The 14,938-nt window shown below is 32.2% G+C and overlaps 2 protein-coding genes across 29 annotated transcripts; one reads left to right on the top strand and one right to left on the bottom strand.

Moving 5' to 3' along the window:
- Positions 1–3,342: 3,342 nt before the first annotated feature.
- LOC112777744 (uncharacterized protein At4g22758-like) lies at positions 3,343–5,240 on the top strand. Its single transcript, XM_025822134.2, has 2 exons — positions 3,343–4,321; positions 4,764–5,240. The coding sequence occupies exons 1-2, from the start codon at positions 4,051–4,053 to the stop codon at positions 4,943–4,945; spliced, it is 453 nt and encodes a 150-aa protein (XP_025677919.1). The 5' UTR covers positions 3,343–4,050; the 3' UTR covers positions 4,946–5,240.
- Positions 5,241–6,353: 1,113 nt separating this feature from the next.
- On the bottom strand, positions 6,354–14,705 carry LOC112776791 (putative disease resistance RPP13-like protein 1). 28 transcript variants are annotated; one of them, XM_072226763.1, is made up of 11 exons: positions 10,942–14,702; positions 10,643–10,725; positions 10,245–10,352; positions 10,060–10,122; positions 9,809–9,908; positions 9,065–9,164; positions 8,706–8,979; positions 8,175–8,382; positions 7,819–7,982; positions 7,147–7,388; positions 6,354–6,829 (listed from the first exon to the last, which is right to left on the bottom strand). In XM_072226763.1, exons 1-2 carry the CDS (start codon positions 14,561–14,563, stop codon positions 10,697–10,699), a joined length of 3,651 nt encoding a protein of 1,216 aa, XP_072082864.1. In that variant the 5' UTR covers positions 14,564–14,702; the 3' UTR covers positions 6,354–6,829; positions 7,147–7,388; positions 7,819–7,982; positions 8,175–8,382; positions 8,706–8,979; positions 9,065–9,164; positions 9,809–9,908; positions 10,060–10,122; positions 10,245–10,352; positions 10,643–10,696. The 28 variants fall into 28 exon arrangements, with proteins under 28 accessions (XP_072082864.1, XP_072082863.1, XP_072082868.1 ...); XM_072226762.1 differs by having other exon boundaries at positions 7,819–8,033; positions 8,213–8,382; XM_072226767.1 differs by having other exon boundaries at positions 6,354–6,786; positions 7,819–8,033; positions 8,175–8,428; positions 8,706–9,164; positions 10,942–14,705.
- Between the last annotated feature and the right edge of the window lie 233 nt (positions 14,706–14,938).

Genomic DNA, 14,938 nt, shown 5'->3' with positions numbered 1-14,938 from the left:
AATGTTTTGTTACTTGTTTCTTATCAACTAAGTCGGATATTCATTTTATTATGTATGCATATGGTTCTTTTTCATTCTAAAATTGATGTTTATTTAGGTATATTGCTGGTATTTTATTTGATTTGCTTGATTCTGCATGTTCATACTCCACAGGATATTCATTTGACTATGTATGCGGATGGTTCTTTTCACTAATATGTAGATGTTCATTATTAAACACCATTCAAAAAAACCCGAATTTCTTCTCCCTCCAATATATAGTTTAAAAAAAAGAAACAAGTACGAACACAATAAAAACAAAAGGGTGGTGGCGTAGTGACGGATCGGGTTGGATTTGGCCGTTGAAGACGTGTGTGGCAGTGGTTTCGTTGTAGTGACAAGCGGGCGAATGCCGCACTAAAAAGCTTCGTGTCGACGACAGTAAACGGCGTCATAAGGGAGGCAGCGATGGGCGTCGTTGTAGGGGTTGCAACGACAGAATCATTGTAATAAAACTAGGGTTTAGGATAGATAAAGATGAAAATAAGTAAATGTATTATTGGACCTACGAGTATAGTCTGTTGTTCAAGTTGTTCAGTTATTTACCTAACAAAATTGTAAAATTATATGTTATTAAATTAAATTATTTAGAATATACTTTTATAATGATTTAATTATTCTGTCAACCAGGACGGATATAGAAAGAGGCGAATAGTGGCCTCGAATCTCACAAAATTTTAAAAAACTATATCTATATACAAATGTATTTAAGAAAATAAAAACTATATCTATACACAAATGTATATAAAAAAATAAAAAATATCATATAATTTAATAATTTTATATATATTATTTTTTACAATTTAATAAATTTACGTCTCAATTATTTAACTCATTAATATTTTTCACTTAATCCGTACCAACTTTTTGTGGTTAAAATTTTTTTTATGAAAACGTTTAGCGTACGAAAAAGTATAAGTAAACAATGAAAATACTAAATAATGTGAACAATGAATATATTAAATGTTCAATTTAATAGGTATGCAGATGATTATGTTTATTATTATTTTTAATTGGATGCGGTTACTTTTTTCATTTGATTTACTTATGCACAATTAATAATGGTTGAATGTTCAATTCATTATGTGTGCAGATAGTTATCTTAATATTAAGATTTAAGAAGTAATTTAAGAGTGAAGCATTTTTTTATTTTATTTACTCAATTTTAAAATTTATCATTCACATTATTTACAAAAATCATTATCTACTTAATAAAATCGTTTACTTTTGTTATTAATTCATTATTTTTTTGTCATCAAAATTTATTATTTTTGGTCATCATTTTTAGTTATTAATTCAATTCTTTTTAATTTAGTAATTCAACAATATACTTTAACATAAAAATATTAATAACTAATTAATGGCCAAAAATAAATTCAGATGACTTTATAACACTCTTTATGCAGTAATGTGTTACTCTTTATTCCAGCGTTTTGTTCAAACTATTTGGAACATTGTTAATGCTATAACTTATATATTACACGAAATGTTTAAGTATTTCAACGGGAATTTCAGTTATTTTAGCCATTAATTTTAATTATATATATATTTTTTATAATTAAAATTAATAACTAAAATTATTAGAATATTAGTATTTTTAAAATATTTGAAACATTTTTTATAGATGATGTTCTTCATCATTGATGCAAAAAGTACTTGTTCTTCTGCTCCCTCACCCTGAAATTTGATTAAAATTCAAGTAAAATTTCATTATTGGTAGAAACTCCAAAATCAAATTGACTATTGTTAGTAATGTTATTTTATGCCAGTAATTCAATTAGAACGGTTATTCAGCTACTTATTTATTGTCTTTTAGAAGAGTTATTTTTTATATTTTTATTCATATGATTATAAGTTTGAGATCAATAATTTGAAAATTAATTAAAAATAATAGATGATTCGAAAAATGTATAACAATATTTCATAAGTTATCGATCTTTATATTTAAAATGCATAGACTAAATAAATTTGAATTAAATAAGTTGAGAAAAAATATTACAATATCATGTATAACAGAATTAAGATGAACATATTTATAAATCTTATTTATAAATTAGTTATTTCAAATGTCGTTGAAATTTATTTCTTTTCCCACAACGTTAAAATTGAAATCTAATTAAAAATTTCTATTAAAAAAACACAGTTGTTCATCATCTGCCATCTCCGTGTACAATGCTAATGAGTAAAGAATAATATCCATTCTTTTGCAAAAGTATTTTTTATTTTTCTCAAGTCTATATTCAATATTTTAAACCATCTTTAATTTTAATTTTTATTATACTACTCTTTTACTGTATCATACATATATTATTCTTTTTTCTCTCTAACCCTTCTCTAATTCCTATTCTTTTTGCACCTCACCAGTATTACTGTCCTCTTCTCTTTCGTATCTTTTAAAATTATATTGTATTACATTATATTATTTTTATTTTTTTTTGTGTTATTTTTCTTTAGGAATTTTTACAATTTTTGTATTGTATTATATTACCTAATTTTGTTAGGTAGATAATATTTTTTGTAAACAATATAAATAATTAGTTTTAGAATTGATCAAATAAAGTAAAAAAATATTCTACCACTAAATTACCTCTTAAACTTTAATATTAGAATAATCATCTGTATAACTAATGAATTAATCAATTAAATATTCAGTCATTGTTAACTGTACATGAATAAATCGAATTTAAAGAAATAACCATCCAATTAAAAATAATAAACATAATCATCTACATATCTATTAAATTGAATATTCATCATATTCATTTTTCACATTGTTTAGTATTTTCATTTTTTACTTATATTTTTTTATAATTTTATTTATTTGATAAAACATTGTAATTTAAATCCTATTATCACGAATTCCACTAACTTTTCGTGTATGGTGTATCATTTTATGAAGAGGATAATAATAAGACACTTTTATATGTAAATAAATATAAGTTTCTATAGGCAATGAGTTATAACTCAAATGGTATAATCTCCCCATATTTAATTAAGAGGTCGTGGATTCGAGTTTTCTATCTTTGATTAAAAAAAAAAAATTTCTATATATGTGTATTGAAGTTATTTGTCATGTTATAGAGTAAACAAATAAACAATGATCATCTTATCAACAAGAAAAACTAAATAAAAGAATTAAATACATTAAAAAATAAAATGGAGATTTTTTTGCAGATATTACAGATAAAAAAAGGACAGGTGCGTGACAGGTGTAACTAATTTTTAATTAGTTAGTATTATTACTTTCTGTTTATAAAATCTTTTTAACTCTTATTTTTTGAGGATATAGGATTAGGATTTGAATTTAAAAAAAATAATTTTTAAAAGATTTGTTGCTTTTAGGAATATATAATTTTATTTATTTTTAGTATGTATTTTATTTTTTTATCTATATTTTATACTGTAACTAATTTTATAGGTGCTCTCAATTTTTTTTTAGGTTTACAATTTGAGTTATATATACATTTTCAGCAGATTTTAATATTTGTTTTTTTTTTAAATTTATCTTTTTCAACCATTATTCTAGTTTTAAATTAAATGTGATATTTAGATTTTCAATCAAATATATAACATTCAATTTTATAATATTTTAAATTTATATCGCATATCTCAAATCATAAGATAACGAACTTAAATCCTGTATTAATGTTAATATAAATATAAATTGATTGATCATACTCATTATTAACGGAAAAAAGAGTTCAACAGTAAAAATAGGACGGGGAATAAATCTTTGCATATATAGTGAACGATCTAAAATCGTCTCCTAAAGTTAACATTTGAATTTGCATAGCATTCTTCCAAGGTCACTCTATACTCAAAACCTTGCGTTGAATGCTGTTTCTTAGATGCTCTTCTTCTTCTTCTCGAAGGTTGCTGGAGTTTGGAACGGCAACCACTTCCTTTTGTTCCTACAAAACTGTTTGGTGCTACCGCTGCGTAGGCCTTGATCCTTGAACCAACCGTTTATATCATACAATCCTTATTGTTAAAGAAGAATAAGAGTTTACGATGAAGAAGACGAGTGCTTTTGAGAAGATGGTGATGCAGAAGAACAAGAGCAAGGGAAGCCACGAGGATCAGAAGAAGCAGCAGTGTAACAGGTTGTTGGTGAGTATCAACGTTCTTGGGAGCGTAGGGCCAATAAGGTTTGTGGTGAATGAAAAGGACACTGTTTCTGCGATCATTGAAACTGCTCTCAAGTCCTATGCTCGTGAAGGCAGGCTTCCTCTTCTTGGTTTTGATCCCACCGACTTCCTCCTTTATAATGCATGCTTTGATGGTATCACTCTTACTCAAGAACACTTTTTTAAGTTTGCATGAATTTTTTTTTTATATTGTTATCTAGATTATTTTTTTATTAATAATAGGCTTATTATTGTAATCTCTAGGATTTGAATTCTAGAGTTTTAAAAAAAAGAGAGATATGCTATGTGAGCTAAATACTTTTTATGTACTCTTATTAAAAAAATTACAATAGTAAACCTATTATTGATAAAAAAATAATCTAAGTAATATATATATATATATATAGATCAAACTCTAAATTTGTAAGCCATAGAAATTCTCTATATCATATGAATAGAGATACACTTGGTGTTAGAGAGTAACATGTGATTTTAGAAGAGTACGAGTCCAACATTACAATAATGTAAAGTTGGTTCATGAGATTTTTTAAGTTGACTGATTATATTTATTGGTTTTTATGGAAACTGCTTTGACAGCTCTGAATCCATTGGAAGCCATAGGATTTTATGGGGTGAGGAACTTTGTCCTGTACAAGAAGCAAGTATGTTCATCAAAGGCAGAACCGAACACAGAGCTGATATCTCAGAAAAGCCATGGTGGTAGTGGCTGGAAGGCATGGTTCAACAAATCATTTGGATTGAAAATTTTATCCCATTGAAGAGATATATTAATTTGAGATACGAAGAATGGTGTGGTGTTGACCCATTTGGTTGTTGATGGCAATGGCGAAGATGACTATGGATTAATCTCTGTTTGGATTTTAGGATTTTTTATGTTTTAGTGTCTTTTATATTTGCTCTGCCTGTTGTATAAAGTTTCTTTTTTCAAAATATATATATATATATATATCAATTTAGTGTAGTCACCAAAAAAAAATATCAATTTAGTGTAGAATTCTTGTACAATGTCGTGTTCTAGTTATGATTGTTCTTTGTTATTCAATAATAATGTGTTTGTTACAGTTGTGTACTAGTGCTACTACTAGTTTAAGTGCTTTGTTTAAGATAGCACCAACGATGTTTTTAACACTCAAGATTATATATTATATATGTTTTTTTATTAAACAAAAGATGCATCTTCTTTATATGTATATATCCATCTCTTTATTTATATATAATGCACTCTGATTTTAGATTTCAAAATTAACTTGAGAATGAATATGCTATTTGTTTGGTATTGCAATTCATTCTTCTTTATAATTAAAGGTACTACCAATCTTATTCCATATATTAAGAAATTCGATATCTAATATGCTAAATGAATGATTTTTTATGTGATGATATAAAGAATAGGATAATTAAGAGCACTCTATGTTATCAAATATAATCCATTAAAAGAAAACAAACAAACACAAAAGCCTTAGTAGTCAAAGTTGGAATATTGAAAAAAGGAAAAAAAATGTGGAAATACATATAGCCATAGAAGGTTGGGTATATTTAAAAGAAAGGTTGAGAATTAAAGAGATTTCCATACTTAATTTTTTTTAATTTATGGATAACATGCTAATAATTACGGAAGAATAAAAGATTTTGGTTTCACATTTTTTTTTAAGAAAAAATAGAAGCAGCAAACGCGGTTACACAGCAAAAATAGAAGCCATTTTAGTTTTTATCCCGAAAAAGTATAAGTAGATAAATAATGTGAATAATGGATATGTTGGATATTCAATTCAATAGGTATGCTAATGATTATGTTCATTATTATTTTTAATTAGATGGTTATTTCTTTTGATTCGATTTACTTATACACAGATAATAATGGTTAAATGTTCAATTCACTAGGTATACAGATGATTATCCAAATACTAAAGTTTAGGAAATAATTTAGGATGGAGTATTTTTTTTATTTTATTGGGTCAATTTTAAAATCTATTTTTTACATTGTTTACAAAAATCATTATTTATAAATAAGTTATTTTGTGTTTGAATTTTTAATTATAAAAGTGCTTATTTTAAAAGAAATGTGATAAAAAATAGTAATATTATGAGAGAGTCATTTTTTTTAACTTTTCTATAACCTCCTAAATAGCTTCTTAAAAAGTTGGAATTTGATTTTAAAAATTGTACTAGACATTAATACTACTATTTTTCATAGATGAAAAGCTCAAAAAAATTACTTTCCGAAACTTCCCAATGGAACCCAAACACCAGAATATGACCATGGGTTTATCACATGATACGAGAAGCATTTGTATGTGTCTTTTTCTTTTTGGAAGTATCTCGCATGGTGTGAGAAGCCCTTTTCTTGTCTTAATATTTGGTTACAGTGTGTATCACACATCATTATTGGGATGAACAGAGTTTTACAGTATTCTAAAAGCGCCGTAATGTGCAGCAATTCCTTGCCTACTCAAGAGATGATCAATAATTTCATTCGCGAACTCGGTTGCCTTTGCTTTGCCTCCAAGATCAGCAGTTCGGTACTTCCCTTCTGCAATTGTGTTGAGGATGGCATTGTGAATTTGGTCCGCTTTGTCATGGAGACTCAAATGGCGCAACACTGAAACACCGCTCAGCAGTCAAGCAGTTGGATATGCCAAATTCTACACAAGCACATGTCCCGAGAAAATACAGGTAAGCAACAGAAATATAACCCTAAATTGATAAAAGGTTGCAGGTTTCCAAGGTTAGAACATGTTTGTGACCACTATGGGAGAAGTAAGTTGACAACAATTACTATTCACAAATTTTTTCTTTTTGTAAAGAAGAGAACACCAAGTTAGTTTTATGAAATTGTAGAGGACAAAATGATATTGAGCACTTTCATGATGCATGCATTCAAATAACTCCCGTATTCTGTAATAAGTTGAGAAGATCCATAACAGATAATATAAGTTTGAGAAAGAACTTTGCAGCTTACCTTTCCAGCAATATCAGGTGCTGAACCATGCACAGCCTCAGCTAGAGCAATACCTCCCTCACGGCCTCACCAATGATGCCAGGTGATAAGATTGTAGCTTCTAGAATTTGTTTACCAAAGTGCAAAAATTACCTTGGTGTCAAGCCCAAACCCCCAACCAAGCCAGCACAAAGGTCACTAATAATGTCACCATAAAGTTTTGGCATCACTAGTACATTAAAAAGAGCAGTATTCTTCACAACCTATAGATTATAGAGATGAATGAGTAATTCCATTTTCATTACTCAAAAATTTTCAAAATTCATTTATATATTGAGAGTAATTCCAACATGGTAAGCTTGGAGATATCAGCTGGTATATGACCAATTAGTCCAATTGAAGACAAATTCATCTATATATTCTATTTCCAAAAATTATTATTATTATTATTATTGTTATTATTATTTTATTATTTCAATCATGAATTTATGCATGGTTTTTACAATTAAATGGTTAATAATTTTCTAATTTATGTGTTATTTAATGAATGATGAGCTTCCAAGGATGTGATTCTTAGAAAGCCAACAAAAGAGCTGCACACTATACCATCCCACTTGTATATTCATCATAATCAAGTGTACACACGCAAGCTAAATATGCTTAAAAGAATGGAAAGAACAAGCTGAAACTTACACATCAGCTTTCTTAACCACTTTAATAGGTGCAGTCACAGTAGGAAAGATCAATTTTAGCATTCTCTTGGAGCGTGAACCTCCTCGAGATCATCATGATGATGCATTTCATCATTCGTGCATGTTCTTCTCCTAGCTTATCCAAAGCACTCCGCTACAAGTAACCTAAGCCTTCAAATGTTAACTACCTCATGGTAGATATAATCATCTTATCGACTGAACATAAGAAAAATGGGTCTAAAATCAGGTAACATTCTAATAAGAATACTATACTGTAAAATTTGGACTCACTTTCAAATTCAAGGTGGAAATTGACAATATGAGAAAGATGCAATAAAATTAACTCTATTAACTGACCCTCTCCACCAATGAGCATTTCAATGACTTTTACGTACTTGCAAGAAGCAAAAGTGAAACCTCAGACACAGATGCTCTATCTTCGGCTTCCAATAAAACAGCAGATGAGAAGGCATAGCATGTATATATGGATAATCCACTTTGATGTTCCATTTGTGAGTTCAGCCATGGATCAATCCCATGGTTGAACTAGGGAATTCAAGTTACTCTGGTTGAAATTGAATAGAAGATTAGCTTGATGAAATCCAAGAGTACTGTATAACATCAACAAATAATTCATACAATAGGTATAATGTCACTTCCAATAAGTTAACAAATAACACTTCATTTATCAACAAAGTCTGAGTACCTGAATTTTACACATCACAATTCAGTCACATGCTCAGGTATTAAAAATTACAAATAATAAACCCAAGGACACTTGATATATGCATGAAATTTCCTATGCCAAAAAAAAAAAAAAAATCTTGCTACAGAAAATATACATTTGGAAAACATGTAATAACTTTCGGAGAGAATGAAACAAACTACCTCTTGAAGATGTTATTAGAACATCAATTCCATCTCCTATCAACCTCAATGCCCCAGACAAGGGAGATTTGGATCCTTCATGTAGAGAGATTCTTTCCTCCTCACAGGAAGAAATTTATGCTCCCCAGATATCATCTTTGCCTTTTATTCATGCAGACCCCCTGACCTCTTACATATCCCAAAATCACTTGAATGGTTCAAAATTTACGTGGAAGAAGGAAAGCTCTTCCTTCTTGAGGATTCAAGAAGTTTTCCTTCGTTTGTCTGTGTTCACCTGGCAGAGGACTTTTATTGATGAAAAAGCCACCCACGGATTAAAGAAGTAGGTGATGTTGTGCAACCAAGCAATGAATAGCTACCAGTTTTTCTGTGTCACACAAGCTAGCAGTTCCCATCATAGGTTCAACAGTTTTAGGGAAGGAATCATACTGCTTTCAGTGTCTCTGGAAGGCTGAATACCTATACAGGAAACCAAAATTTTTAATTGTCAAGTTCACAATAAGCATGATCAGAGTGTATCATAATTCTGGAAGAATACAGAAACAAAAATGTTCTTTGTACACCAAAATCAACCACCAATTTATTTGTGTATAAATACATGTGTGATTTAATTTATTTTCAATATGTATTTGTATTCCAACATGTATTTTATAATTTATACTGGTGGCTGACTTTGGTGGCTGATTTTACGTACACATAGCATAGTCGATACAGAAAATACAACATTTGTTTTATGAAAAAGGAAAACATCAACCTATGGAGGTAGCACTGTGTTTATATAATATATTTGATGAATTTAATTTTTGCTAAACTGGTTACATATATCTGATGTCTTTCAGTAAGCACAACCAAGATGTAATGGCCAACACACAAACAAGATTCTTGAAACCCCGCCTTTCTCGAAGTCAATATACATCAAACAAGCCTTTTACAACAACCGTTATCATATCTACAAAACAACTTGTATTTTCTTGCAATTTTAGACTCTACATTTAAAACAAAGACAACTAGAATTAATTTGAGACAAGGAACAAGTACAAGGAATGATAGAAAATTAAAATAATGCATAGAATGGGCACAAAAAACTATATAGCATATGTAACCTTGATTATTTGTTTTCTTTGCAGCAGAAGCAAATTCTTTAATTGACATAGTGGTGGTTCTAGAGATTCATTGGTATAGCAAGTTGCTCCATTCATAAACCTGAACAAAGCAGGGTACGATTATACAGTCAATAAAAATGTACACAGACAGTGCCAGAGGTGGCAGCAATTTGCAAGACATGGACAATGCAAACTTACTTTAGCAATTTGCAAGACATGGACAATGCAAGACATGGACAATGCAAACTTACTTTAGTGCACCGCAATTCTCACCTTGCCTCAGCCATGTATTAGTGTTGACTCTTCAATCTTCCCTATAATTAATAAAAACCAACATTACATTTCTTTTTGCACTCACAAACTATACAACACCTTATGACTATGAGTATATTAGAGATTGTAGATAATGATATACAGAAGTGTTTGGGATACTAACATTCAGTTTTTGCATAACCACACACCCCATCCAATGACAAGAGTCAGATGAGCAACACATAATAGAATTCCATGAGCGCAAATCTGGAAGACCCAATGCATGAGTATGCTGAAAACATAGAACCTTGTCAACAAATAAAATCTAGGCTTAGACCAGCACTTTACAAGGGATTAAGATAAATTAAAAATATACTTTCATAAATATCTCAAATAGATAAATAGATTGGAACACCTTCAAATCTAAGACTTGTCTCTTAAGTGCCCAAGATGACAGAATTAAGAGAAAAATTAAAACTCAAATTCGATCGCATAAGTAGGCCTTTTTCTTCCTAATTGCCTAATTGGAATGACTTTTCCCAACTAAAGCAAAATAGTCTATTTCATGAAGTATGCACGTACCTGTATGCCGCTGCTTAGTGCTCTCATCGCACGTGAAATGGTGTAAAATCAGAATCAATAGTAATAGTAATCATTATCATGAACTGCAATAGACCACACAAATACTGTAAGCGATCATGAAAAAGTTTACTTCGTAAGCATTTAATTTGTTCATCCTTAAAAAGTTGGAATAATTGGCACCAATACGAACTTTTTATTTAAAAAGTACTAAAACTTGTGTGTGAAACGGTCAGCCATAGTTACTAAGAATGAAAACCGAGGGCACTGCATTTACGGTAGATCAGAGCAAGAACACTTACCGAAATTAATCTGTAGGTCTTCCATCTCTTGCAGCTTAAGCCTCAAAGGACTTTCTCTCCCTATGTAGATTTTTTCTATGGAGGCAAGCACATGTTCTTCTGTGATATTCTCAAGCTTTTCACTGCAGCTAATTACTAAATGTTGTAGGGAGGTAAGACGGCGAAGCCCCATGCAGTCAAGCGTCTCCAGATCTGGAAAGCGCCGCAGTCTTAGAGACTCGAGAGAAGCAGGAAGGAGACCTTCACTTGGGAATGACTTAACTTCATTCCAATTCTCAAGGAGAAGATAGGTAAGGCCTTCACTCTGCAAACCATTTGATGTTATCCAACTCGCTAGTTTCTCGCACCTACAAACTTCAAGTTTTTTTAAACTCGGCGGGAGGAACTTCCCAGCAAAACAATCGATTTCTGAGCAATCGTGGATCTTTAGCTCCTCTAGGTGGGGCGCAACCAACCCTAGCGCCGGCAAGGATACTAAACTACGGCAGTTTGAGATCCATACATAACGGAGACTTGGAAGAGCCTGTGGCACCTCAACATATTCCATGTTTAGGCAATCACGGATTGTGAGTTTCTGGAGATTTGGAAGGGCCCCCAATGAAAACGACGTCAGTGAATGACACCACTGTATAGATATCTCCGTTAGCGACTTGTGTTGCAGTTGCTCTGAAAATGTTAATTTTGAACAGTCCTGGATCTGCAGATACTGTAATGAAGCGGGCACACAGTCTGCTGAAATTGATAAGGCTGACTCACAGCCTCTGATATCCAGATATTGGACACGTGGCGACTGGATGTGGGACAGGCACTCCAATGCGGACTTCGCCAGCTGGGTTTTTGAAATCACTACCTTGTGCGGTCCCGTACTCACCTTTGATTTTGAAAAACGGTTACGTACGTTAAGCTGGTGAAGCTTGGGGGCCCTCGGCAGCGAACATGCAAGCTCTTCACAATCAGCAATGGTAAGTTCCTCCAGAGCCGGAAGGTGATGAGCAGGCAGATCTCCTCTTAACACCCCACAGTTTGTTATTTCAAGGACTCTAAGCTCAGGAAAACCATCAAACTCATCAGGAATATGCCACTCCCGCCAACCACACATATCATGTATTTTCAGAGTTTCAAGAGATTTGAATGGTGTCTCCGGCTGTAAGGATGCATTGTTTTTGTTGTAGATCTCAAAATCAATTTTCTCCAGTCCACGAAGTTCATAAACCTCCAGATGCTGTAAAGAGGGTAACTGTCCCAGTACAGGAAACTCACAACAATTCATACAACGAAATAGAATCAATTTGGTCATATTGGAGTAGCCAGAAAGGCCTAACCAATCTGGAAATGTTTCACCCCGGTAACCATGAATTGATAACTCTTTCAAGTTTTGATGAGGTTGTAACTTGTCAAGTATATCTCTTTCAGTCTGAACATCATCAATGTCACCATCTGGAGGCCAATACAATTCTAAAGTGTTGATGTGCTTCTTGTTACCCATCTTTGCCTCCAAAGCTTCACCACTATTCTTGACATTCTGCAATTTGAAAATGCAAAAGGAGCCATGAAGATTGTCCAGTGTTCCCAATTCAGCTACCCCATTCTCTTCATGCTTGCCGACAATATAATCACTTAAGAACTGTAGATTCTTTAACTTGCTCATTCCCTTCGGCATCTCTTTCAAACAACAAGCACCTCGAATATCAAGGTGGCGCAGGTTCACAAGATCTTGCATGCGACTGGGAAGCATCTCTAGCTCATAACAGTTCCTCAACAACAAAGTTTGGAGATTGTATAATTCACATATTGACTCGGACAATGCCACAACAGGTGACTTAGAAAGATTCAAATAACGCAAATGAATCAATTCACCTATTGAATCAGGCATTGACTTTATAGTTAATGACAAAACTCTCAATTGTTGTCGTAAAAGCCTAGGATGCCCTTCAATATCACGTGATTGAAAATAGGGAAGCACAGAAAAATCTAAAAATGTTCTCGTGCATACTGCTCCATTATAGCCCTCTCGAAATAATTTGATGCTATCCTCATATTTTGCAGCACATGACAAATGACGGGTTTTATTGTCCATCATGTATGGACTGCCAAATTCTTTGAATTTGAAAAAAAAATTTCCAGCAAAAAATGTTGCTAAATCATGCATGAGGTCGTGCATTACAAATAACTTATTATTAGTATTGGAGGGTTGAAAAAATGACCTTGCAACTAACTCATCAAAATATGCACAACCAATATTTTCTAATGTATTGTTTTTCTTTGGTCGTAAAAGATCTTCACCCATCCATAACAAAATTAATTGGCTTTTGTCAAATTGATAATCCTCGGGATATAATGAGCAATAAACAAAACACCGCTTTAAATGTGAAGGGAGGTAATGATAACTAACTCTTAATGCGGGAACAATCTTACTATTATCTTCTGCGAGTTCCCAAATCTCACTTTCAAGTATATTCTCCCAATCTCCTTTATTATCCTTATTACGCAATAAACCCCCAAGTGTCTTCACAGCCAAAGGTAACCCCTTACATTTTTCAACAATTTTTCTACCAATTGCTTCCAGAGTTGCATATTGTTTAAGATGAGTAGAAATAGATGAATGCTTCAAAAACACCGACCAACAATCTTCCTTCGACAATAAACTCAGTCGATAATGTAGATTATTAGCAGCAAATGCAGAAGCAACATTTTCATTACGGGTTGTTAGGAGAATCTTACTTTTATTATTCCCATTATGAAAAGGTTTCAGAAAATCCTCCCACATGTCTCGTCGATCATCCCAGATATCATCTAAAACAACTAAGAATGTCTTTTCTGTCAACTTTTTTTTCAAATTAGTCTGAAGTAAATCAAAATTATCCATGGTACAGGGAGAAGAATCTATTGCCCCTATTACTATCCTTGTAACATTAACAGGGTCAGAATTTTCAGCAACACACACCCATGCTCTAGTGTCAAATTTTTCCACGACTTTGGCATCATTGTAAACAAGTTGAGCTAAAGTAGTTTTTCCTATTCCGCCCATTCCCACGATGGGGATCACAGTCACACGTGATCCAGCATCGCAGGTATCATCTAACAGCAATTTGATTATGTTCTCCTTGTCTTCGTCCCGACCAAATATGTCAGAACTTACAACAAGAGATGTTGATGGGATTCTCCATGATGTGTCCAACTTGGCACTCTCTTTCAGACCAAGTTTACCTTTTCGTCCTACAACAGACTCTAGTGTGCCAACTATTTTTTCGATGACATTGACACCACTATCTTCAATACATGAATCAACAGCGCGAGACCAGAAGGAAGAGTTACCTGGATCCCTTGGATTGGCAGTAGCAGCTTTAGTGGAGAGTTCATCAAGCAAGTCATCAGCCACATACAGAGCATCTTGGAGATCAACAAGCCACTTCTTCACTCTCTTGTCACTAAATTGCTTCAGCTCAGCATCATCAAGCACAGGTTCAACATCAGACAGAGTTTCCTCCAACCTTCCAAGCAACTCCAGGGCAGATTCGTTTCCTTCGAGGACGGAGTCATCTTTAAGTATTGAAGACAGCTTCTCTGAAATAGCATCAACAAAAGAAGACAGATAAGCTCCACCTTCAAGTTTTGCAGCCATGATTGGAAAAATCAAGTGCAGCAGATGATGAAGAAAGAACGAAAGGTGTTGAGGGAAGTTGTAGTAGCTAAGATCAATGTAGTGTATTAAGATCTGAGTTTTCTCAAGCAAATGAATCTCAAGTGTTTGTTGTTTGCAATGCACTAACAATGTTCTTTGATTGATGTTATATATTTGTACAGTACTGAAACATTATACAATAATTAATTAATAACGTGATAAGCATATTCGTAGATACCTCAATAATAGGTATTAAAAACTAATTAATATAAAGAATTTTTTTATTTGCTGAATGGCAGTCAGCTGTTAGAACTTAGAATTGTGTTCACACCGTTTAATCTTTTAAACACTTCCTCGAACGGTGTTTCATGATAA

This window comes from Arachis hypogaea, chromosome 19 (assembly GCF_003086295.3).
Source record: "Arachis hypogaea cultivar Tifrunner chromosome 19, arahy.Tifrunner.gnm2.J5K5, whole genome shotgun sequence".
NCBI lineage: Eukaryota > Viridiplantae > Streptophyta > Magnoliopsida > Fabales > Fabaceae > Arachis > Arachis hypogaea.
Note: the sequence above shows the minus strand (reverse complement) of the source record. Positions and strands in the feature narration are given on the sequence as shown.

Bases quoted from the DNA above. Each gene is read 5' to 3' on its own strand.
- LOC112777744 (XM_025822134.2), top strand. From the start codon at position 4,051: ATGAAGAAGACGAGTGCTTTTGAGAAGATGGTGATGCAGAAGAACAAG. The intron at 4,322-4,763 runs GTATCACTCTTA...CTGCTTTGACAG, and splicing joins TTATAATGCATGCTTTGATG to CTCTGAATCCATTGGAAGCC.
- LOC112776791 (XM_072226767.1), bottom strand. From the start codon at position 14,563: ATGGCTGCAAAACTTGAAGGTGGAGCTTATCTGTCTTCTTTTGTTGAT. The intron at 10,726-10,941 runs GTAAGTGTTCTT...GGTCTATTGCAG, and splicing joins AGACCTACAGATTAATTTCG to TTCATGATAATGATTACTAT.